This window comes from Octodon degus, unplaced genomic scaffold, assembly GCF_000260255.1.
Source record: "Octodon degus isolate 3935 unplaced genomic scaffold, OctDeg1.0 scaffold00133, whole genome shotgun sequence".
In the NCBI taxonomy this organism is placed as follows: Eukaryota; Metazoa; Chordata; class Mammalia; order Rodentia; family Octodontidae; genus Octodon; species Octodon degus.
In genome coordinates, this window is record NW_004524709.1 from 2314320 (window position 1) to 2339390 (window position 25071).

At 43.0% G+C, this 25071-nt stretch overlaps 1 protein-coding gene across 11 annotated transcripts in view; it reads left to right on the forward strand.

Annotated features, from left to right (window-relative positions):
* The window catches only part of Celf2 (CUGBP Elav-like family member 2), a 598848-nt gene extending 590976 nt beyond the window's left edge, over positions 1 to 7872 (forward strand). For 8 of the 11 annotated variants that reach the window (XM_023701316.1, XM_004641262.2, XM_004641263.2 and 5 more), the window contains 2 exons: positions 2922 to 3093; positions 4454 to 7872. In XM_023701316.1, the coding sequence (XP_023557084.1) occupies positions 2922 to 3049 (128 nt within the window). In that variant the 3' untranslated portion in view covers positions 3050 to 3093; positions 4454 to 7872. Of the gene's footprint in view, positions 1 to 2921 lie in introns of all 11 variants that reach the window. The other 3 variants (XM_004641266.2, XM_023701321.1, XM_023701322.1) reach the window with 2 other exon arrangements.
* Positions 7873 to 25071: the final 17199 nt, after the last annotated feature.

The window sequence follows — 25071 nt, forward strand, 5'->3', positions numbered from 1 at the left end:
GGCCCTTGCGCTTGCCAGGGAAGCGCTTATTCCACTGAGCCATCTCCCCGGCCCCTGTTTTATCTAATAATTTTAAATCATACAGCAATAGCCATTTCTTCAAGCCCTATAGATTCAACCACAAACTAGCCATTTCTTCAAGCCCTATAGATTCAACCACAAACTTTTATCAGATGAAACACAGTTAACAGACTGTAGTTTAGTCTCCGTTAATCTAAAACAGTAAGCACTACAGACACTTTGCAACTAACTCCTTATCCCCCTCCAGGTTTAATGTGACTCAGAAACTATTGTGTGGATCACATATTATCCTGGGAAGCTTAGTACCTTGACATACACTTATGTTCACAAGTTTGGCTTTGGCCACATCACAATTCCATGAACATGGAATGGGCATTTGATGAATCGCATAGTTACACAGAGATCCTGGCGGGATTAAAGGGCCAGAATTTGTGCTTGAAATATTAGCAGGCGCTACAAGAATGGGTACAGGGCACAGAAATTGTGCAAGTAGCCCAACCTCTCAGTGCTGCTCCAAGCTAGCTTAGGAGTCAAGCTATACTTCCTTAAGCAGCTCTGTCCAACTGTGCCTCCTGTGGTGATTTCCTCCCACTCCCTAAGGAAAGTTCACAGCATGTGTCCTTGTTTGCACACTGAGGGGACAACTTCATTAATTCCACTCCCTTTCCCCCCCCCCAAACTCCTTGTCCTACAACATAGTTCAGAGGCCAGGATGTTCAGAGCACATATTACTCACTTGGCAAGTTCTGACCCAGTTTGAGTTACACTGTTTGCTTTAATCGCTCCTAGGATTTAATAATTCATGTTGGTAGTAGGCAGTAACAATAGCATAACACAAAATAGATACAAGCCAGAACAAACACAGAGAATTGTATATTGTAAGGAAAAACACTGAAGGTAGGATCATTCTCAAACAGCTGAAACTTCAGGCCTACAAGTTAGCAGACTGGTAGTGGAAAACCAGTCCAAAGAGAGTGCTGTGGCTTCCAAACTTGCATTCTTGTGGTCTTCTAATTTCTGTGTCATCGTCATCTATGAAGGTCAGAGGCTCTGTTGTTCAGGGAATTAGTATGTCCACTGTTTCAAGTCACTTTTTTCCATAGCAGAAAGGCTGTCAGCCCAAACCCATTACACTATTGCTGCTGTGCAAGGACTATGTACAGTCCTCTGTAATGGATCCTGAGAGTGCAATGGAAAGTAAGTTGTTACACAGGGTGTATGGGAACAGGAGCTCTCCTTTGGGAGGCTTTCCTGCACACGGTTTTGAAGTAGGCTTTTTTTTAACAGATGGACAGTATTCTAGGCTTATTAGGAGAGTATGAAAGGATTGTGCTTTTTGTTTTGAGAAAATACTACCTTGAAGAGATTATCAGTCCACAAGCAACTTAACCAGTGTGTTCATAGTAATGTAAACTATAAGAGTACGCAGACTATTATTATTAAGGGCTATGTTTGTTTCATTTTTTAAAAAAGCCTTTTAACAGCCCATGTTTCTCAGTGAACCAACCTATTTTCTTAGGGCCCCACTTTGCTGGATCACCAATCATTAGATGATAGCCCCTTCTTTGATTTGTACCTGTTGGCTGGGCTTTGTTGTGCATCTCACCCATGACCCATTTACATTCATTAGTCATCTGCCACTTCTGTGTAAAGACTCTGTCTGAGGAAAAAACAGTCAGAACAGAAATTCTGGACTTGACATCGCATTTTAGAGGGAGAAGATTTCATATAAAAGTAAACCATCTTCGGAAGACAGCCTGCCTGAGAAAAGCTGCTCTGCCTTATGCTGTGTGCGCATTTTTATCAGCTTAGGGGACAACTCGACTCAAAGTATATTTGTCGTTTTCTTTCTCTTCCAGTTTGTAAAGGAATTTTCTCTTTAGTTTTAAAATTTAACAGTAGATAGATGGAGACAGTATAGAATCTTCTGAGCAGCTAATGTTCAGAACTGAAATTACATCTAAGTAACAGCTTCAACACTAGACGTCAGCCGGAACTATAAAAGCTCACTGCCCCCAGCGTTAACTAAAACTGTACCTCTCCCTTGCTTGTATTTCTCCCTTGGCCTCACCTCGCAGTGTTAGAACGAACTCTAGGATCAGAATTCTCCTGTTTCTGAGTCTGCAGAGCATCACTGGTTCTTTTTCAAATGCATATCCTTCCTATTTTCTTGACGGTGACTGCAGTGAAAGATACTGGAAATTCTGTTCAGATGGGTAAGCCCTGAGCTAAGCCATTTATTCTTCTAAAGAAGACTTTGAATGGTACAAGGTAGCCATCTTTTTTTCTGTTAAATTTACTGGAGTTTTGAGAATGGGAAACTGAGCCAAAGAGAAAGGTCTAGCATTTCCCTGGGTTCTTCACAGAATAACTCCAGAATGTTATAAATTACTTTTAATTCAATAATGTGTTAATCCATTACTCATCCTATAGCCAAGCAGATAGAGGTTCTGTCTAGCTATGCATGTGGAGGACTGGAATGACGGGCAGGGAAGATCTCTGGTAGTGTGCACCTCTTCCAGTCAGGCTTTCTTGCCTCACGTGTTTGGCACACCGGAGCTGCTCTGGGGACTCTGAGTTCTGGACTTACACTGCTGCTGCTGAGGAGTGCTTGCCTCTCTACCTGGGTGGGGTTCAGACGGGAAGATTAAACTCATTCGTCTTCTGAGGAGGGGTTTTAACTTACATAATTATTAGTCCAATTAGCTTTTCCTACTTTTACTCAGTGGACACTTCCAATGTTGTCCCTTAAGCATGTCAGGACACACCATAAGTTCAGTGGTATTAAATTGAGATGTGAGACTGGTGCCAGTTAGCATTTGTAGTGACACTGTGCCAGCCATCCCTGAAAGCTTTCTCTCCCTCTTGCCTGCCTCCTAATTTCCCTTTGTATTTTCCAGGTTTTGTTAGCTATGACAATCCAGTCTCTGCACAAGCTGCAATCCAAGCTATGAATGGCTTTCAGATCGGCATGAAACGCTTGAAGGTGCAGCTGAAACGCTCCAAAAATGACAGCAAACCTTACTGATCCTAACCCCAGCGGCTCCCTGCTCTTATTTTAGCTTTCTTAGGGTAAGTCCCACGAGCCAGCCTGTTCTCAACAGGGAAGGCAGAGGAGGACCACATTGCCAACTTTTACCAAGAGAGACGATTATTTTTACAATAAGGCCTCCATTTCCCCCACCCATCCCCCAGTTTGCCATAAAACTTGGGCTACCTTATTTCTGTTGAGTAAATTCCTCCTGCAGTTGTGCCACTGTATTCTTTGTTTTGCAATTTGAATCTCCTTTTACTTTTTTTTTTTTTTTTTTTTTTTTTTTTTTTTTAAAGAAAAACACACACAAATAAATGACATCTTGAGAATTTAAAAGGCAAACAAAAGCTAATGTGCAATTCTAACTCTGAAACCACTGGTGCCCCAAGAGCACTGCCTGGAGAATTCACCCCTCTTTGTCCGTGCCACCTGCCCCTCCGGAGGGCCCCCGGCGGCGTTTAGAGTAACGTGGTGGCCTAGCAGAGGGAGAAGCCAGGAGAAGCACTTAAAACAACACAAAACGTCTTTCCACTACATCGGTTTAAGAAGTAGGATTTTATTTTAGGGTTCAAAAGAAACATGACACTTATTGGTCATATTGGTCATATTATTACACTGGTTGTCTATTTTGTTATTGTTTTATTTTTGTTTTTAGAAAGGATTAATGTAAAAAAAGATTTAGAGATCTGTTTCTTAAAGCTACAGGGTTTAAAAATAAAATAAAAATGAGTGAAAATACTTGATGTTTCTTGAAAGATAAATTTAATAATAATAAATACATAAATAATACATAAATAAAAAGAAAGCCACAGGCCTGTAAATTTTATTTGTAAAAAAAGCATTTCTATTTTTATACAAAATTTTTACTGCCTCAGAAATAATGGAAGTTATTTATTGCCTATTGTTAACTTATTGGGTACCTAAAGAGCAGTTCTCTGTCTAGCTAGAACCTTCTGAAGTAGTCTCTAGAGGAATTGTTCTAGGAATGGGCTTTTTTTCACTGTTGAACCCTAGACCTAAAGTTCATGCTTTATCCTCTTGTCGTTTGTATCTGTCTGATTATTCTGTTTGTAATTTCCATTATCTAGTTGACAGTTCAGCCGTCTGACTTCCCCATATGTCACCTTTGTTGAAACTGGACCCTCTCCCTGTCCCTTGCCAGTCCCATACCCCAAAACACCCAGAATCCATCCCCTCTCACTCTCTCCAGATGGATTCTCTTGGGGTTTCATTGTGCTGTGGAAAAAGAGTGTAAGAAATGCAAATTATGTGAATGGCTCACAGACTCCCTAAAGACCTAAGATTTGCATTAGTTTTTCTCCTGCACCCTTAAAAGTGATTTTGTTGCTGCTGCATAGATTCTGTGTAACTTTTTACTCTTCCTTGTTTTTTCCCTAGACATCTTCATGCCCGTTAGTTCATCGTTTGCCTAGCATGTCCCTGTGGCGTCTCAAAAAAAAAGTTTCATCGTCCCGTCATTGTTTCTGATGTCTTTCTGACCTCACATCATATTTGGTTCTCCTACTGACCTTTGATCTAGTTTGACCTTTGAAAATTGCATGTGACCTCATCTAGCTATGAATTCTGGGAAGTCAATGTGAAAAACATTGCTGCATTCATGCAAGACTGAAATTAGACAAATTAATTATAGGAAAAAAAAGAACCTGTGGCAAAAATGTTTCTTTCTTTTCTTTTTCTTTTCACAAAACAGACTTGAAAGTATTATACAGGGATTGGCATTCTTCCCGGTCACTGGTAACAATAGCAATATGTGTCCAGGGACACAGAATGTTGGTTTCTAACAGACTACTTCCAAAAACAGTTTGAGAAAAAAACTGTCTGATTTTAAGTCTCTAGAGGTCTGTAGTTTTTACATTTTTCAGGCAGTGTAAAGTTTTTTGATAAGGCCATTTTAGGTGGCTCACTTTCTCATTAAGATATATATATAGAACCACTTTTTGTAGATTAGTATAAGAAAAATATTTACCCTGTTTTGGGGCAAATGCTACCTATTTGTGTCACCTTTTGCTGAACTGACTCACAGTTAGACAATCCATGGTTTAATGCACATGAAATTACCTATATTTTATACTGTTTCAATGTACAGGAGAAAGGTTACTGTAAACTGTGTCATGTTGGTGCTTCTGTGAATTAAGTTGTGGTTTCATCATGAGTCTTATGGTCTTAATGTTCTTTGTTGATAAGACAAGCTTAGAATTGGTTTACTTAAAACAAAAAAGAATTTAAAAAAAAAAAAGTTGTTTGCTTAAAAAAATTTCATGTGAGGAAAAAAAAAAAAAACCTATTCCAGAATAAGTTTTGTGTTGGCTTGTGAAGCATTGATGTCATTTTTTCTTTTATTGTGGACTATTTAGACGTGTTTGTGTTCAGCAAAATGTGATTTTTTTTTCTTTTAAAGAAAAAAAGTGAAAATATATAGTGCCAAATTCCAAAGGTACTTCCTTCCTAGCGCTTCAGTGTGTTTCTTGTGAGAAGTAATTTGATAACATGGGTATTTTATTATGTGTTTTGTATAAATCCCTAATATTTAAAAAAAAAAAAAAGGCTAAAAAGTTTGTTAACTTGCTATTCTGTGGTCTTGTTGCCTGAAATTGTTATTGTTTGTTATTTCTCTATGACGTTTTTGTAAGACATTGTATAAGTGCCCATGTCTCACTTTTTTAACCACTCTGCCCATCAATGCTGTGAAGGCAACCTCACGATGTATTCTCTTCATAATATATGGAAACCTCTAAGGTGAGAAAGTTGTGAACTTTTAACCCTTTCTACCCAGAGCTATCTGGAATGTTGAACTTTTTATACTGTCATCATTTGAACTTGTTTTGAAGTATTTCTAATTTGGATTTTTTTCCTCTTATCTTCCAAGTTGTTTTATTTTTACCACTTTTTTATCCTTTGAAATCCAAATGGAAGGGAGAAAAACAATTACCTGTAATATCTTTTCTTCTAGTGAGAGTATTCTTGATCTTTTTTTTTAAGAATCCCTAATGTGTTGTGTTCCTTCAGTTTAAATAACTGTTATTGGGTAAATCCTCTGAGGGGAAAAGTATGTAGATTCAGCCTCTAGCTAAACCTTTAAAATGCCATATGCTTTTTGAGATCAAATTAGCAATATGCGCTAATGTATTTTCAGATACTTTGGAGCTGAAGGATCTGGGGTGGGATGGTCTCTCGAGGGGCTGCTTTTGTTTCTTATATGCAGCACTCCTGAGATGTGCTTGGGATTCCCTGACCCCTGTAGATACCTCCTGTGTAAGCAAGGTGTCTGGAATGAGAAGCCTATTTTCCTTTCTCTTTTTTTTTTTTTAATTTTGTTTGTCAGCTAAGCATAATTAAAGGGGACTGGCCATGTAAGCAGAGCTCTGTTCTTTACCATAGTCACTGACCAAATACCTACCACCAATTCCTGCTGCCACTTTTAAAGTGCCATATTACTTTGACTTTCTGTGATGGGAAAACAAACAAACAAACACAAAAACCATAAGGTTATATCCCCAGCCCAACTCAAAACTCTAACCTTCCTGAAATCGGGCCCTGGAAGCTTCGTGGTCTCAGCTCCCCCTTCCTATTTACCCACTCCATTTGTATGTGTGCGTGCATGCGCATGTGTGTGTGTGTGTGTGTGTGTGTGTGTGTGTGTGTGTGTGGCTATGTGGATGTGATAGCCCTGGGATGGAAAGGACTAGCCTCTAATGATGCAAAAAACAAAAAACAAAAAAAAAATCCTTCTTATAGCACATGCACTTCTAATTAAATGATTTGTATTATCCTCACACGTGTTTACTACTGCCGGGGCCTTCCTTCATCCTTTGAGGGCTATTTTGTACTTCCTGCAGCACTCAACTTAACAGAAGTTACTGCACATGTCTCTCTCATGTATCTATTATATGATGATGTGTAGATACATACATAGAAACACAAGAAAACACCACTTAACTTCCTAGACCACTTCATTCAGAATCTATTCATTTATCTAAAAAACTGTTTTTCTAGTTTGTTCACTGAAGCAAACTGCCTGCTTTTCTCTTGCCCACCTGCATCTTCCCCAGAGAAAAACAGTGCAGCTGAAAGGAGGCTCCACGTGTGCACACCGAGTTGAGTGTCGGTGATTTTGCAGGCAACCAAGACAGTCCATTTAGAGGGAAAGTCCTTTACTGGTTTTTTGTTTATTGTGGTTGTTGTTTTTGGTTTGGTTTTTTTGTTTTTGTTTTTGTTTTTTTTGCATGTTTCATTGTTTAAAAAAATAACCCTCTTCCAAGACAAACTGTCCTTTCATCTTTTAATATCAAAAGAAAATGCTGCAAGGGTGTAGAGGGCCTGTGTCAGGAGGCAGAGCACACAGGAAGACTGTAGAGAGCAGTCGTGTTCACAACCAGAATGTGATCAAATGGCAGTCCTTAAAGGCGTGACAAGTTCATCTTTCTTTCACCATAGGGGTTATAGTTCTTTGGCTTGTGCTACTCTGGAATCATTTTACTGTTTCTGTTTTTATTATCTTAAGTGCTAATTAAAAAGAAGAAATAAAATTTTAAAAAAACCTGTAGTTTCATTACCTTTTTGAATAATGTCACACAAAAGAAATGTATTTGTGTTTTTGTGCTGTGAGAACTGTTGTTTGTAGATTAATAATATCATTTTGTTTAATACTACAAAATAGTTTTTAAATATTGTCTGAGAAAAGCCAAAGTTAATGCAACCTAGTGGAAACTGTAAGACCATTTGAGTATTGTTTGTTTTATTGATGCATTTGGATTTTGTTGTCTGATGGAATTTGAGCCAAAAACAAAAAACAAAAAACAAACAAAACAACAACAAGGCAGGCTTTCCTATTTCTACAACTGATTGTACTTATGCATTTTGTACCAGTGGGACTTTTTATACTGGAGATTTAAAAAAATGGAAATTTTTGTGGCCTACTCTTGTGGGCCCCTGACAATGACTGATTTCAAGTTTGATTTCTGGTTGATCGAAAGAAAGTTGCTTTTCTTTTGAGAATTAAAAACTTTGGCTTGATTCTTTTTTCCCTTTGCTTATATCTAGCATTAGAATTTTGTCTTAAAATACAGCGGTAAGTTTCACTTTTTATTCTGTATTGTGCAGTTACACAATAAGGTAATTAGATTTAGAAGTACTCAGTCACTTTAAGTGGATAAATGTATTAGTTAAGCTTTAGGGGTTTGCTTTTTTGCTGTTTAGATCAAAGTTTTTTCTGATTCTTCTGTCCTCATTGTGAACATAACTGTGTAGTTGAAACAGTCAAACTTATTTTTGTAATGTATGTTATTGTGTGATGCGGTTTTTTGCTTCTGTCTCCAATATTAAACCATTTTCCTAATACTTGTTTCTCTCTCTGCGTGTTGTATTGTTAGTAGTCATTATGTGTTGGTGACGCATTACACACTTCACTGTTTCACGTATGTTTTTTTCTATATGTTGTGTAAAAAAGATACAGTCGATTCCAGCTAAGTGAATATCTGATTTGAGGAAAGGGAAAACTGCACACCAGCCAACTTTGAGTGTTGTGCAATACCTCACTTTTAACCACTGCTTCCAAGACTGGTACACCTTTTTCTGCGATTCACCCTAACAACTGCTTACCGAGCTGGATTTGCCGACGCAATGTATGGTCTTTTGACCATACAGGATGATTTTACTTCTTCTGACCTCTCCCTCCCCTTGTCCTTCTCTTGTGAATGAATTTATATATACCTATGTATATATAAATATTCACTGAAATCTGCTGCATAACCACAACACAAAGAGAAACAGCAGATCTGCGCTTGTTCTATCTCCCAAGTCCAGAGGAGCACACCATATCAAGCTCATTTTAGAAACTGGTGAACTTTGCAAAAGTGGTTAACTCTCAAGGAAAGAAAAAAATAAGCTTAACTGGTGAATAGAAGATGTGTAAAGGGTTAAACTTTGATCTGCATGTTGCCATCAGTCAATATATGTAGAGAAAAATAATTTATTCCTATGAGGTAACTAAATCCAAAGTTAGTATTAGCTATTAAAACAGAAAAGACAAATATTTCCAAGTGCTCAAATGGAAGTTCTACTCAGTCCAGAGGGGAAAGTGAAGCTTCTCACACTAAGATCCCCTCAGTGTACTTTTTCCAAAGGAAAGCTCATAAGGCCATATCGTTTCACACACCCTCCCGGAGGAACCCACAAGAGTAAGCCGTGTGCCCACTATCACCTGACATCAATAATCAGAAAGGGAAGAACCCCTCCTTACACACTTTCTACATCTTAAGCTACAGACCCTCCTCCCTTTGTGCTCATCTTCTATGCTCAGGAATCTGACTGCTCTTAAAGTGCTCTTACAAGATTCCACCCATGTTTGTTCCCTGTGTCTTCCCTCTCCTTCCGACTTCAGATGCACAAGTCTGTCTGCCTCAGGTGTCACCAGCACCTGGTGCCAATGAGATTGCTCCCTTCAGGTGCTCAGGCTCTCCACTCTGGTTTCAACTGCCCCAAGATTGTGTTTTTCAGTTGGGCCCACAAGAGAGGGGCCCGGTGCCATGGAGGAAAGGCGGCTTTCTCCCAGAGGCTGAACACCCAGTGGTGTAACTTCCACCAGCTCCAAACCCACAGAGATGGGGCTGACTTCCTGCCAACGCTTCTGCTTTAAATCTCTTCCTAGCCTTCATCAGTGTGCCTCTGGAAACCCACTGCTTAGATGGCTAAAGACATGATTTTTTTTCTTTCTCTTCTGGGGATGAGTGGGGAGGTACCGGGGAGGGGAGACTGGGGGAAAAGGGTAAGCAAATCCTTTCCAAGATGCGTTTATTTCTAAAATAAAGAAGTAAATATAGCCACCACTTGGCACAAGGCACAGTACTCGTGCTAAATAAAGGAAGGGAAAGACAAAGCCAGTTTTTTGTTGTTTTAGAAAAACAACAAAATAATTCTCCAAAGAAGAGGATGAAAATACTAGTTTCTTTAAGCACTTAGTCACTGTAAAGTTGGCCCCTGCTTAAACTTCTAAGTTTGCTTTAGTAAAACACCACCACAGTGTGAACAAAGCCCACCCGCTGCCATGTATGGACCACCCTGGGAAAGCACAGAACCAACCCATCTCCTTGCTGATGGAAACCACACGCCTGTGCAGCCTACCGCAGCGGCGTGTGATCCTGGGCTCAGACAAGGCTAGCCGGCTAGGAAACACAGTGAACATATGTGTACTGTGAATCATTCCTGATAAGTGAATAAAACCTTGTGACCAAACAATCAGCTTATTCACTTATCAGGAATCGACTGTTCTGCTAAGTCACTGTTTTTGTTTTCCATTTCTGTTGTAGTTCACTATTTTTGCTGTGTTCTGTTCTTTCCTCTCATGCTTGGGCAGAATCACTGGGAATATTATCGTACATGTGACCATGAAACGTTTATATCGAGTGAAAATGATATCTTAACAAAATCTATGCACTTGCTATCAGGAACACAATACTGGATGTGTCTTATATATATTGAACTATATAGTACTCGATTTCTTAAATAAAGCTTAAGAAAGGACTCTGTTGTGTGCAAAGTTAATGTGATTATTTTTCAAAGCAGTGTTTCTAAGGGGTATTTTTTTGTTCTTTTAAGTCTTGAGTGATACAGGATATTTTTCATTAAAATTATATCACTGGCTTTATGACTTAATATTCAATAAATTGACTTTGGAAACAAAATGGAGTGGGGGGAAGTTCTTCTGAGTGCATTTTAGTAAGAATTATCTGGAAAACCACCCCTTCACTGGTGACCATGGCAGTTGCCACCCAGGTGCCACAGGTGGCCAAATGGCAGGCTCTTCCCCTCCAAAAGATCACTAGAAAGCATCCAGGATCCACCCTACCCTAGAAAACCCAACCACCTTTCTGAGCTTGAGCTCTTAAGAAAGGGAACAAAAGAGAAACGGCCAAAAGAAGACTGGTTTGTGTCAATCCTTTGCCAGAATGACATGACACTGAAGCTACCCTGCTGGAGAACAATGGCAGTTCTATTCAGGACCACAAAAAGAGACAGCAAGGCAAAGTAGGCAAGGCAAAGTATTTGATCATTCAGGATGAGAAGGGTAACATTTCAAAGTGGTATGTGAGAAAGAGACATCCTATAACCATTGCAGAGCTTAAGTGGGAGACCTGCTGCCTGGGCCTTTGAAGAAATATTTTTGAAATTTTTCCTATGGGCCATAAGTTTGAACAGAATAGCATTTTCTGTTGGATCTTTTTTTTTTTTTTTTTTTTTCTTTCCTTTGGTTTTTTTTTCTTTTTTTGGCTTTGGCATTTTATGTTGGGCTTGTTTTTCTTGTATAAATTCTAAGAAAAACTGCCCAATTTTTCAAAATGGCATAAGCATCCTAATCATTTATAAAGCACATCTTATTCATCCCTGGTAATGAGGGACAGAAAGAACATGACTAATGAAAATTCACTGACAATTCAAAATTACTCTCCTGGTCTCTGCCTCTTCTTACTCAAATTTTTCACATACCCTTAAACTTCTAGTGAAGACGAGGGATCAGAACTACCTAGGGGAGAGGAACAGGTAGCCAAATCAAGGCATCTGGGAAACAGCCCTTACTGGGCCATGCAGTCAGGGGCGAGGCAGAGTAGACACTGAAAACTACTGGCCTAAGCCAACTAGGCTTACTGTTAAGAGCTGACTGCATGCACAGATGCCCTAGGGAAATGCTCTTCTTACAGTCTAGCTTGTCAGTGACGGCTAAAAAGAGTGTACATCCAAGGCCTTTATGGATCGGGGGCTCTGAACTTCATGTGGGCCAGAAAGAATGAAACTAGCTTATTCCCTTCCTGGCACCTATAAACCAGGAGCCCCTCTGCTACCCAAGCCATGGGTGCAGGGAGAGATGAGGTAGCTTAAGGGGGCTCTCTTACATAAGAGCTTTTCCATGGGGAGTGCTGCATTTCATTTAATCCTTTACTGTCAGCAAAGCACATTACCGCCAACTTCCAGGCTGTACTGGGAGGATGTTTTTAAGGAGGAGAAAAAGTGTATAGACTGTGTTCTGCAACTGGCCAATTACAATGAGAGCTGCATGTAAGAATCCCAATTTGGGGACACTGGATGATCCTGCCATCGTAAGGTTGGTGTGGAAGATCCAGGAAGGGAGTGCTTAGAAGCATTCTCTGGGGAGGCAGACTGCCTTGGTTTGAATGCTAGCTTTCTCTCTGATCACCCATGTGACCTCTCTATGCCTTAATTTCCTCATGAACAAAATGAAGGTAATAGTCTGTTGTGAAGATTAACTACACCAGTATACACTGTGTAGAGTGATTTGATCCCATATAAATTCCCAGTGCCAGCCAGTTAACAGCAGCGATGGTGCCCACTGATCTGGCCAGCTGAACACTACCTTCTCTGACCAGGGGTCCTCTTGGCCAGCCTCAGAAGGCCCCACAGCTTTCCCTGGGTAACTACTATAGGATAAGGTTGCACCAGAAATGCACAGCACTTCCAGCAGAGATCTTGGTACCCACGAGGCTCAACATGGGCCTCTCTTCCTTCAAATCTGTCCAATTGTGGCATCCCATCTTACAGTTAGCACCATGCAGTTCTGCCCTAAAGCAACCAGACCAACCACTCACTCCATTCTCAGAAAACGGAACCATTTCCTCACACCAAGCCAAGCCATCCTATGTCTAAGTATTACATGTAGTCATGTCTTTCCTAAAAAGAAAGCTTAGCTTATCGAGTTTGTGCCCAAAGCAGGAGAGTAAGGACAACCTATCAATTTGCCTATAACAAGCCTGCAGGTTCTCAGCCCTTGCAAGGCAAGTGCCATCCTAGGAACCACGTAGAATCATCCTATCTATGACCACTTTGGGAAAAGCAGAGGTGGTAGCTCAGATAGATGTTGCCAAGCAAAGAGCTTTCTATATCCATCTTCACTCTACCTCCAATTAAACTAAATACACTGCTTTTACTTGTTTTACTTATTTGCAATGTATGTCATGTTTTAGTTAGAACATTAAAAGCTTCTGATTTAGCAGAGTAACTCTGAGACTTGTCATTACCTAACCCTATGACCAACACTGTTTGTGGAGTCATTCTCTTCTTTTTCTCTCTTCTTTCCTCACCTCTGTAATCCTGCTGTCTTCACAAAGCTCATTGTCTGTGATGCAACGCAGCATTCACTGCTTATCTGTACTGTTTGTTTATGTCTGTTTCTCAAACAACTCTGTGGTCTTTGAGGAAAGCGACTGTGTCTCATCACTGCATCCCCAGTGCCATAGTGCCTGTCATACAGTCACTGTTTAAGAATGTTTGGGTGGATGAATGGATGGGGCAATGGTCGGATGTGCTAGGTACTTTGGCTCAGGCTGGACAAAAGCATTATTAAATGGATAGTAATGCAGGAAGTACATTAAGCAGAAGTCTGGCTGGGAAATGGGCTATAGATGACTGAAACTGGGGCCTCTTGCCAAAAGTCAGGAACCACTGTGAGGGCTGTGGGACGCAGATGGGAAGGAAAAAGAACATCCATGCTTGTGTGTCCCAAATGTGCAGATACCCTTGTTGCCCAAAGCTCATCAGCCACAGGGTCCTGAGTGCAAGGGCATGTGTACAGTTAGGGCAAGCTACTTTGGGTCTACTTCCATCCCTTCTAAGCAATGTTTCACACCCTTGAGGCAAAGTTTTGTGGCCAGGGAATACCTTTCCATAGAATTTTAACATCTAAAAGGTTAGAAGAGCCAAGAACTGAGCGAAAATCAGTAGAAAATTATGACTGAAGGTGTCTGGTTCTCAGAAGCAGGTTCACTCCTCTTCCCCTGTGGCCCCATGACAACTACTCTGGGAGGCAGCAAGTCAGAGACTACAGTAGGATAGGACCTGGAGAGTCACAGGCAGCAAAGCATTCCTGTGCCACCAAAACTGCCAGGAAGGCAAAGGGTCCAAACTTCCACTGGGATGGCAGTTCCAGGCATTCAGGGGATATTCTTAATTCCTTTGTGTCTCAACTTCACCAGAGCTTCTGAGGAAGTAGGGTGTGGTTCATTAGTCATTTGCCCATTCAAAATGCATGCACCCAACATCTACCTCATACCAGATAACCTGGTAGGGACTGGGAATGTAAATGAATATATCATCCCTGCGTCTAGGAGTCTGCCATCACCGGCCTCTCTGCCAAGTAAAGGGAAACCCCATAAAGAGATAAGAGAGTAGGTGATGCAGGCAAAACACTTCTCAGAAAGGACACTGTGGTACCATGGTACCCATATGGCTCATGTGCTGAAAACCTAGGAAGAGCAACAGCTGTGGGGCCAGGGATATGGCTCAGTGGCACAGAGCCTACCTGGGAAATGCAAGGTCTCAAGTTTGACTGGTATCCCCCCAAAGAAGAGTAACATTTCTTTCAGACTCTCTAGCCCAGTAATGGTGAACTCATTAGAGCTTTCAGAGACACAAATGGTCTACTGTGGCACATGTGCCATAGGTTTACCACCACTGCTCTATCTCCTAGGTAACCTTACTTGGTCAAACTCAATGTCCCCATGCTAGAGCTCCTAGGAGAGAATAAATGCCACAGGTGCTGCAGGCAGACGAGCTGTTCCTAAAGTCTTCTACCCACAAGGGCAGAGCTGCCCAGGGTGGACCTTGGTGCTCAAGACTCACATTTATAAACTGGCCATCTATGGCACATTCTTACCAGTCCACAAAGGATGGCCCCCAGTAACTGCACCTCCTTAAACACTATGAACCAAAATGCTGGGAATCTTATGAGGTGGAGGGCAGGGCTTAAGAGGAAACAGAGCCTCTGTGAGATTGTAGCATGAGGAGAGCGCCCTGCGGACCTGATCCACAGCCACCCACCACCCACCGTAGTTCCAGGCCCCCAGCTCCACAGCTTGCCCTCCATCTCATTTCAGCTGTCATCTTCACAACCCATGGGACTGTATCTGCCACTGAGGCAGCCCTCTCTGTCTCCTAAAAGCTAGCGACACTCCTATTCCCCATGTTAATTTTAGCTCAATAGCTACTTAATGCTGGTGATTGCCTACTTTCCCTGACCTTTGACCTTCATCAGATTCTCAAGTGACTGCCCTGTCCCTGGGGAAAAAAAGCAAGTTTGCCCCGGTGTTAACCAAAGCAAACCAAAAAAGGATATACTGATACATTACACACCCACATAATTACAACTCTCCAGCTTATCATTTGGATATACATCAACTTCCAGTATAGTATGGATTTAGAAGCAGTGATCTAAAGTAATGCTTTCCAGATTAAATTATAAAGACATTAACTGCAAGGTAGTCTTTGGAAAAAATAAATCTGGTGACCAAAAAGGTCTGAAAACGCTGTTAAATGTATACTTTTCTTAGAAACCCATAATGTGTAGTAGCATATAAAATGCTATGAAAGGTCTCCACAACTCCCAGCAAAATCCACCAGTTTAACTTTGTTTGACCCAGTGTTTAAGTTGTAGATTTCTTTCTAAAACTTTTTTTTTAAATCATCTGATACCTGTTTAATTGTATCAGACAGGTGATACAATGTGGCAGTAAAGAAAGCAGACTGTGGAACAATACTGCTGGATTTGAGTTATAATTCTGCCCCAAGTGACTCAGTTTAGCTGTGTACAGTAAGGGACACAATAGTGCTAATACCTGCCTCAGTGCAAAGTATTCATAACAGTACTGTGTGTACTTGTAACACAGTTAGCATTAGGAAAGTGTTTATTTACATCTAGCAGAACCAGTGTTCTAAGACACTTGGGAAGTGCTAGCAGAGTATTAGAATCCCTGTGGAATTCTAAGAAATCTCTCTAAGAAGATTACAAACTAATTGGAGAAAGCAGTATATAATTATGACACGGTTTCTTAGATCACAAACAAAAAGTAAAGACTCAAGAGCCAGGAGAAGGGAAGGAATAATATTTCTAATAATAAGGGGAGGAAAAGGAGAAATCTATGGCCAAACTGACATAAATCCCAAAATGTACATAGTATTTTATCAAGCAGAAAAGTGGAAAATGACAGCAGCAAAAGCAGAAAAAAAAAAGAAGGGAAATGGACAATAAGGGGTAGGATGACAAGAAAGCCAAGGCAGTAGCAAATGTCCTTGCAATTTTATAAAGGAGAAGTGCATAGCAGCGGGAGTGGTGGGTGTGACATGGCTCTTGAAAGGTTCAAACCTATACTGGTCTTGATGTCAAAAGGCATGGGACAGGGGCTGGGGAGATGGCTCAGTAGGATAAGCGCTTGACTGGCAAACGCAAGGATCTGAGTTCAATTCCTGGTTCCGCCAAAAAAAAAAAAAAAAAAAAAAGGTATGGGACAGCATAACTAAGTGGGTGCCAAGGAGAGTCATGGGATGACTGCTTCCCCTGCAAGAATGTCAAGAGGAGAAGAGGTCCTGTCCTGAGCCATGAGCCCTACTGACAGCAAACCCAGGAGGATGGTGCTGATGGAGCTCATTTTAAATTTTCTGGGCAACCTGGGATGTTAACCTCTAGCACTACAGTGTATCCTGCTCAGGCACCAATTTTGCAATGGCATCCTCTCTGTACCTGATGACAGAAGCCTGAGTCTTCCTTCCAGCTGACGCAGTTTGAGTCCCTCCCCCCTTGTTCAAGCTTCCAGGAGGACTTTCCCCTGTGCAGCCATGAATGTTACAGAATGTGTTCCAAAATGACCCAGGGGATGAGGACCAGCCCCCAAGGCGCCATTAAACCAAAGAGGCAGGCAGAGTGCGACTTAGTGGAGACTTCCTGACCAACACACAGTCCTGGTGACAGTAAAATCAGGTAGATCTCCACAGTGTGAGTCAGAAGATAGTGACTGAGAAAGTGGTTTGAACAGAGGTGACTGCATGCAAACCAGAACATACCTGGTGTATCTCAAGCCAGTACCAGTCAGAGCTAGGCCTATGCCTGATGGCAAACTGCACATGCTGCTATATAACTTTTGTCAATTTATAGTGTTCAGGGAAACCATGGGGAAAACCAAACCGGGTTACTCATGAGCAACCCTAAGGCAGTTATGGCTCAAGGTGGCCGCAGTCGTGTCAACCTGGAGCCATGTAACACAGCTACTTGGCACAGAAACGTACCGAAATACCTAAATGTATAAAGCAATATATTTTCACCACTTGCTTTCTTACAGGGGTACACTCAAATGCCCTCCCTGAGCCCTGAGATCCGTCATTCTGTTGAGCACTCCTTAGCCAAAGTGTGTCCTTGAGGCTCACTGGCGGAAACGACGATGTCTGGTGTACACACTACTTGGTAGTCTTTCCCCCTCCTATTTGTCTTGTCTCCGTCTCAATAGCTACATTATAAAAACCATGATAAATTTTTCTCTGTCAAGCTATGATACCTCTAACACCACTCAGATGGGTCCAATCTCCAGTTAATAGCAGTTCACCCATTAGCTGCCTGCCTTGACTGGCAGCTGAACACTCTTCCAAAGCCCTATCAGTCATATCCCCTTCTTTTTTGCTGACTCGCTGCTCTCAGACCAGTCACCTCAGCAGAGACGTGCACTGTAGTGTGGCCTTGCAGGCCATGCTGGTGGCTCTCCTGCCCAGGTGTGTCCCAGCCAAACGCTGCACCTGCTACCTGCTAGGATTCCAACCAGGAAGGGATCCCCTCTCCAAAAACGCTTAACAAGCTCCACTTACAAACAGAAGTCTTTCATTTCACAATTAAAGAAAAGGCTTAACGTACAGCAATTTTAAAATGGGTAACAATTAAACAACGACAATTCCACCTGAAACATGAATGGTTCTTTGAAAAGTGACTTTGGTCAAACAGAATAGCTGAGACAAGACCTGACAGGAGAAGGCAGGAGGACATGGTCAGGAGCTGCCCAAACACAAACGACTTCTACCTAATAAAACTGCTGTTGGCACGTTTACCATATCAGGCCCTGTATGCTATGCACTTCCACATAATATCTTAATCCTCAGAGTAACCCAGTGAAGTGGACATTTTGGTCTCCATTTTGTAAGCGAGCCAACTGGTTTTACACAGGAAGCATCTACAGAAGGCCAAACAGTAAGTAAACTGCCATTTAGCATACAGGCAGCGGCATCTGCATGAGAACAGGAAGGGCGTTCTGAGGCCTGGAGGCTCCCGCACAGGCCTGGGGAGCAGGAGCGCAGCAGGGGACGTACATATGCTTTGGCCTCAAACGAAAGCTGCGACAGCCTTGAGCTGCAGCACCTGCACACAGCGGGGCCTGCCCAGCACGGTGAGACAGCGGTCTCCCGAGGCAGGTACAGACATGCCACATCGCCAGTCCAGGAGTCAGGAGCCAAAAGGACTTTCCACTGAAAGCCTTCCCCTTGCCTCGAGCCATTTTTGATACAGTAGGAGGCCGGTTCTCGGTTGCCCACCTGTGGCCCTAAGCCAGGATGTGCTTACCTGGTGATCTCCCAGAGATGGGGTGGGGCCAACACCATGTCTGATGCGGGCTGGTGCTGCTTTTCAGCAGGTCAGCTAACCAAGGTAGCCTCACCCAGTGTGGCTTCCGCCCCACAGCACGCGGAGGACCACCCGGCTGAGAACAAGGCCCGCCTTCCTCCTCAGGCAACATCCGGAGGAACTCGGGACATCCGGTTCCTCACCCAAAGCCCTGTGGGTTGCAGAGGGGTGCAGGGTGCGCGGGCGCTAACGCCACGCCCACAGCGCCGTCCATGATTTCCCGCCTTTTGTCGGTGCAGCTCATGTTCAGGCCACCAGAGGGGCCGAAAACAGCCCCGTTCACCACTGCTGTTGTCTTTCCTGGCTCCAACCCTCTGCCTCTTCCCCTCTCCACAGTACTTTGCCTCTCAGGTAGAAAAAAACCCAGAAAGACAGAAAACCTGACCAGCAAACATTCTCTCTGGTAGATCCCACACTGATGCTCAGTTCTTAAACATAAATGCCAAGCGTTCAGTATTCTCTTCTTTGACTTCACTGCCCTTTGGGGTAGGGGTGCCTCAGAAGACGCACAACACCTGGGCACATTTAAATTTCAGAGAAAGCGCCAAATACTTAACGGGCTATACTCCTACTAAAAATTGTTATTCATGTGATTCAAATTTAACTTGGCATTCTGTATTGTTATTTGCTAAATCTGGCCACTCTATTTTGGAGGAACAGGCTTCTTTTCTGGTACCCCTAATTGGGGTAGTGCATGGGATGAAAGGTATGGCAGGCTATGTTACTATTTCACAGTATCATTTTGCCACAAAAATAAAAATGTGCCCCTTTTATGACATCTAAGGACACATAATAGGGTACATTATCTGTTCAATCCATGGAATTAAACAATCTCAAGGTATTTATTTGGGACACACACACACACCCCGCCATCTGTTAGATAAGGTACAAAGCACGTTTGAGCCGGCTCTCCTGTGACTGTGGTCTGTTCATGAACCTTCAGACCATGGTGGGTTGCCAACTCCGATCAACTTGTAGCACCCGGTTGAACTGAGCTAGCGTGGTGCTGGATGTGTGAGGCCCACCTGAGGCGTGTTGCTAGCAGCATATGAGACAGAATAGGAGAAGCTGTTAGGGAAGCTGTTTGGAGAAGCTGGTGTAGCTACTGGAAGCTGCTGGTTCTCTTGGGCTATTGTGCTGGAGGAGCTTGCCATGCTGGCTTTCCTGGTAAACTGGTTTTTCTTGTCAGAAGAAAAGCTCCGGACCTTGCTGTTCCTAAGAATGGCAAAGGTGCACTTTGGGGGAGCTCTGGTCCTCACCTTGAGCATCGCTTCCTGGCTCCAGAGGGGAAGATGGTGCACAACTCAGTCTCCTGGAGAAGCTTGTCACGTTGTCCTTCCTGGGGGAACTCAGCTTCCTCGTCCTTGGAGGAGCTCAGGACCTCACTGTTGCTGAGGATGGCTGCAATACTTGTCAAGGGAGCGCTGGTTCTTACCTTGAGCATTGCTTCCTGGCTCCAGTGCAGATCCCTCAGCCTGCTAGCACAGATTCCTTCATCCTGCCGGTGCAGACTTTCTAGCTTCCTCCACTGAACTTTGGGTCTGCCTAGTGCAGATCCACGAAACAGGCTTGCATGAGGCATTGTTGTGAGCTCTAGGCCTCCAGTCAGGCTTGTGGGAGGCATTGTTATGAGCTCTGGGTCTTTAGCTGGACTCAGGACATGATTATGGGATCCAGGCCCTCAGCTGGATTCTTTGGTCTTTAGTGTGTGGACAGATTTCCTGCACTCGTTTGTATGATTCCTTGGGTGACTACTATAAGTAATCTTACAAAATATGCTTCCCATATTGTATTGTTCCCCTTGCAAAACTCCAAACTGCAACACAGATGAAATGGATGTGAAACAATTCAATTAAATAAAATTTTTCAAAACCGAGACCTCACTGTTGCTAAGGATGGCTGTGGTACTTGTCAAGGGAGCTCCAGTTCTTATCTTGAGCATTGCTTCCAGGCTCCTACACACACACACACACACACACACACACACACACGTGCTTATCTGCGCTACCAGATTTACAAAGTGCTGCTCAGGCAGGCACTCTTGTCCAGTAACTTAGTTACTTCACATCTCTACACCTAAGTAGCATCTCAGTAAAGAGCCTGGCACATAACACGTCAGATATAAACTTTAGAGTCAGGGCCAGGGGTACAGCTCAGTGGCATAAGCAACCCAAGTGTGATCCCTGTTACCAAAAAATTAAACTTCAGAGTCAGAATTGTTGACTGAACTGAAGTAGTAGCAAACACATTCTATAAACATTTTAAGTCCATTGAGGAAAAGAACTCTAGTTACTCATCCTCCTCAGGAATCTCTGCAGTGAGAGAGAATGTGGCTAAGGTTGAACACCGACACCTTACAAAAGCCAATCCTCGGGGCTGGGGAGATGGCTCAGTGGAATAAGTGCTTGCCTGGCAAGCACAGGGGCCTGAGTTCTAATCCCCAGTTACGGAAAAAAAAAAAAAAAAGCCAATCATCAGCGTTAGGGGAGGACTGCATTTGGCCTCATATTTGCCTTTTGTCACTCACGTTCCTCATTCTAGAGACTCTGCTGCCCTGCCGTGGACCCCATGGAGAGGTTCTGCAGAGATGCAGGAGATCTGAAAGGCCCGATTAGCTTTCTCCGACAATATGCCTGCCCAGGGCCAGCCTTACTCAACTATCTCGTGTCCTCCTGCCTCCCTCAGCCTTTTCCCAGCCAGCATCTTCCTTCCACCAATCTGATTAATACTCTCCCGTCTCACATTTATCCTTTGGGATTGAAGTTGCCACAGTTGCAAGCAGCTGTATCTATTGGTAACATGGCGACCACATATACACACACGAAGTGGACCTCCCCACCCATTTTGAAGCCTTTAGCCTTCTGTTTTGAGAGAGGGAAAGGAGGACAGGTGAAGGAACACTAATGTGCAAAAATCTGAGAAATAAAATAGCTTTGAGAGAAAGGTTGATATTCTTCATCCACATGGGCCTTTTTCACTGTTATATGTAGGGCCACCCCAGCTTTGCCTCTATTGTCCACCAAAAGAGATTTTAACTGGGTTTCCCCACACACACACACCCTGGGCTTTAGACTGGACTCAAGATACCCATAGACAGTAAAGGACAAAAGAGCAAACACTGTTTAATCTCACCCAGGCGTCTGTGGCTGTGTTCATTCTGCGTTCAGAGTCATGGTATGGAAGGCCCTGAGTCTTTCCCTGTGCCTGTGATCTTCCCTATTGAAGAAGAAAAAGGACATGTACCGCCTATAGACTTGGAGTTGGAAATATCCCTTTTTCATTCTGTTTTCCATAGACACTGGAAATTGTCATGGTTCACTGAGCGGTGTAGCTTTTAAGTCTGTCTTCCTTTGCATGAGGTTTGTTTAGATAAGCTACGGTAAGGACCCCAACAACCAATGAGGGAAGTACTGTGTGGACCCAGTGTCATTCTCGGACAGTGATGGCAAACCTGCGTGCATCCCCATGGGTAAACCATCTGCACGAGGTGGGGCTTCTGCCTGCCTGTGATGGCTGGTGCAGAAAAGGCCTACAGCTCAGGGCTTGACAATGAGAAAGAATTCTCTGAGGGTGATTTTAGGAGCCCAGAACCTGTTTCTCCCTGACAATACCGAAGCCCACCCCTTCTCCTGTGGGGCACCTACGCCTTCCATTCTCCTTTCTCTCACCTCCCTGCCTCTGTGTCTTTTGCAAAGCAAATCAGGCCCCCTCATCTGGTTGAAAGGTGGGGAAATGCTCCAAAGGAAGGAAGAAAGCTTACATCAGGGCTGTGTTTTTTCTAATCAAGACTCTTGACTTCAAAGAACTTCTTGGGTTAGGGGGGCAGAAGTGTCAGCCAAAAAGTCACAGGGCTCCTGACCCCAGCTCCTTCCTCCTCCCTGTTCAGGAGGAAATCAAGGTCAAAAGCAAAGCCAGATTGGAAAGATAAGCAGAAAAACCAGGAGGCAAAAGCAGAAGCACCTCACCCTCTTTAAGCAAATGTTAAATACACCTATTATGGCAATGAATAATAAGGCAGGATGGAGTGTACATGGTGTAAACACCTTTGATACAATTCTAATGCTTTTTTGCTTCAAGAGCCACAGATTGTTATGGCAACAAAACAGAAAAACAGATCACAGTATTAATTTGATATCTCGGCTTCATTTGTTCCGCATTTGCAATACAATGCGTGCATAATAAACAGCCAGGCCTGAGCCAAAGCTGAGAAACCACTCATCCCACAGAAGGATGCCATGAAGCACCTCTCAGCCTTGAGCTTTGTCAAATAAAAAATAAATAATAATTTTCTACAAAGAATGGCAGCTCCACTCCCCACACAGTTTGCTGTTGGACGGCATCACTTGGGAAGCCGATACTTTTGTTCTTGTCATCTGGATGGTGGTACAGGGGCGGCAGGAGAGGCAGCACAGCAGTGTGGGGGAGTCCACCCTCTGTTGCCTGTGCTTCGAGCTGATGAGATTTACCTGTCCAGGCTCTCAACTCTCTAGGTGTGCCAACCCTCCCAGTGACTCACGCTTTATTTTGCATCCAGAGTGAGCCCTTTATATTAGGTAAGGTCCCTAATGAACCCTTCATCAGCTGAAAATGCCATGTCAGAAATATCCTAAGCCCAAAATGGATACTGTACAGCTGACCAAGTAAATATCACAGCTTAGCCACAAAGGACACTGTAGTGTTAGTGGTGATGAAGAAAGAACTACGCAGACAAGAAGCTGAATTGCAGAACAAATCTGAGACTAACCCCATGGCCACCCCAAATGCTGTCAATATCAGATCCCAAGAAAGGTGCTCCCTTCCCTATCAAAGCAGGAGCCCTCAGCAGAATATCCTGCAGGGGAACACAGTGGCAGAGCCAACAAGCTTTGGGCATACTGCTCCCTCTTCTGTCCTCATGGGACGAATTTTCCATCTCAACTAGGATGTCTAGGCCTGAGGCTGTTCTCTCCTCAGTTACTGAGAAGAACCTGTTTCAGGAAAAGTAATCTGACAGCCCCAACTTCCCTGATAACAGACTTCCATGTTATTTCCTTCACAATAAAACAGCGACTTATATTGCCCTGTGTGTGCATGTGGCATTCACCAGCAGGAGTCACTGCATCCCACAGGTTGGATGGATCTAAGTGTGTTTGTTTTATAGGAACAGAGTCCTGACACCTTGTTTCCTCTGCTCTGGAGGACCTGCCACAGTACTGATCCTGTATATCTGCCCAGAAAGTACCTAAAGGTAGACAGCTGGTGCCCAGAGAAGGGGGGAAGACCATTGCACTGTAGTAAAATCCAGATGACAAAGCTTTGAAGATTCTGAACTCTGTGCCTCTAAGTGGCAAGACTCCAAGCCTGGAAAGTCAAAGACTGGGGGTCCTGGTTTCGGTCTAGGACACTTCGATGACCTTTGGTCCCCCATACTCTTCTGAGAGACAGAGTCAGGGAAGAAGCCTTGGGTATGTGACCTTGTTCTACCACTAATTTGGGGGATGATGGTGAGCAAGTCATTTGACTTATCTAGACAGCTCTTCTTACCTGTAAAAGACTTAGATAATAACATGTGTGACTAAACTTGTGACTAAAATGGGTAGGGCTGGCCAAATAGCTCAGAGGGCTGGCCAAAAAGCTCAGCAAATTAAAGCATATGCTTAGGCAGAGCACAGAGGCCAGGGTTGGATCCCCAGTGTGCCATGCCGGCCCGGCCCCCCAGGGCATGCTGAGATGGCGATTGAGACTGGGAGTGGTGGCACATGCATGTAATCCCAGCTCTTAGGAGGCTGAACATAGGCAGAGTACTATGAGTCTGATCTACGTAGTGAGACCCTGTAGAGCCTATAGACCCTGTATGAAATACAACAATAAAATAGGTACATGCAAACAATAACAACAGCAAATATTTATGCATTTTTAATCCCTAATAACTATTTATCTTAATAATTCTTTGACAGATTTCAAATTATCAGATAACTTAACAGATTTAAAACTACTTAGGGATTTAAAACTATTGCCCAACAACATGTAAAATACAATAATATAATAAAAATTGAGAATGAATGAGAAAGAAGAAACTCAAAGACAAAGTAGAGAATAAAACGTTGACAAAAATTAAACTAGAACACAAACCTGTTCTACATATTTGCAAAGACAAACCAATAATTGTGCTCTGAGATACCCAGACACCAATGAGAAAGGGGAAATTTACCCAGATCAAAGAATGAAAGTGATCAACTACTCTAAAGAAATAACTAGTGGGACAGCCAGATAGCTCAGCGGACTAAAGCACCTGCTTAGGCAGAGCACAGCGGCCGAGGTTCAATCCCTGGAGTGCCGTGCCAGCCCCACCCCCGGGGTGCACTGAGACAGGGGCTGGACGTGGTGGCACGTGCCTATAATCCCAGAGCTTGGGAGGCTGAAAACAGGAGGATCACTATGAGTCCCATCTGTGTAGTGAGACCCTGTAGACCCTGTACTAAATACATTTAAAAGAGTATACACAAATAACTAGAGTGTACACCAAGAAATGCTCCTGTAGATCATCACAAGATGACCATGTAGAATGTAATGGCCAATG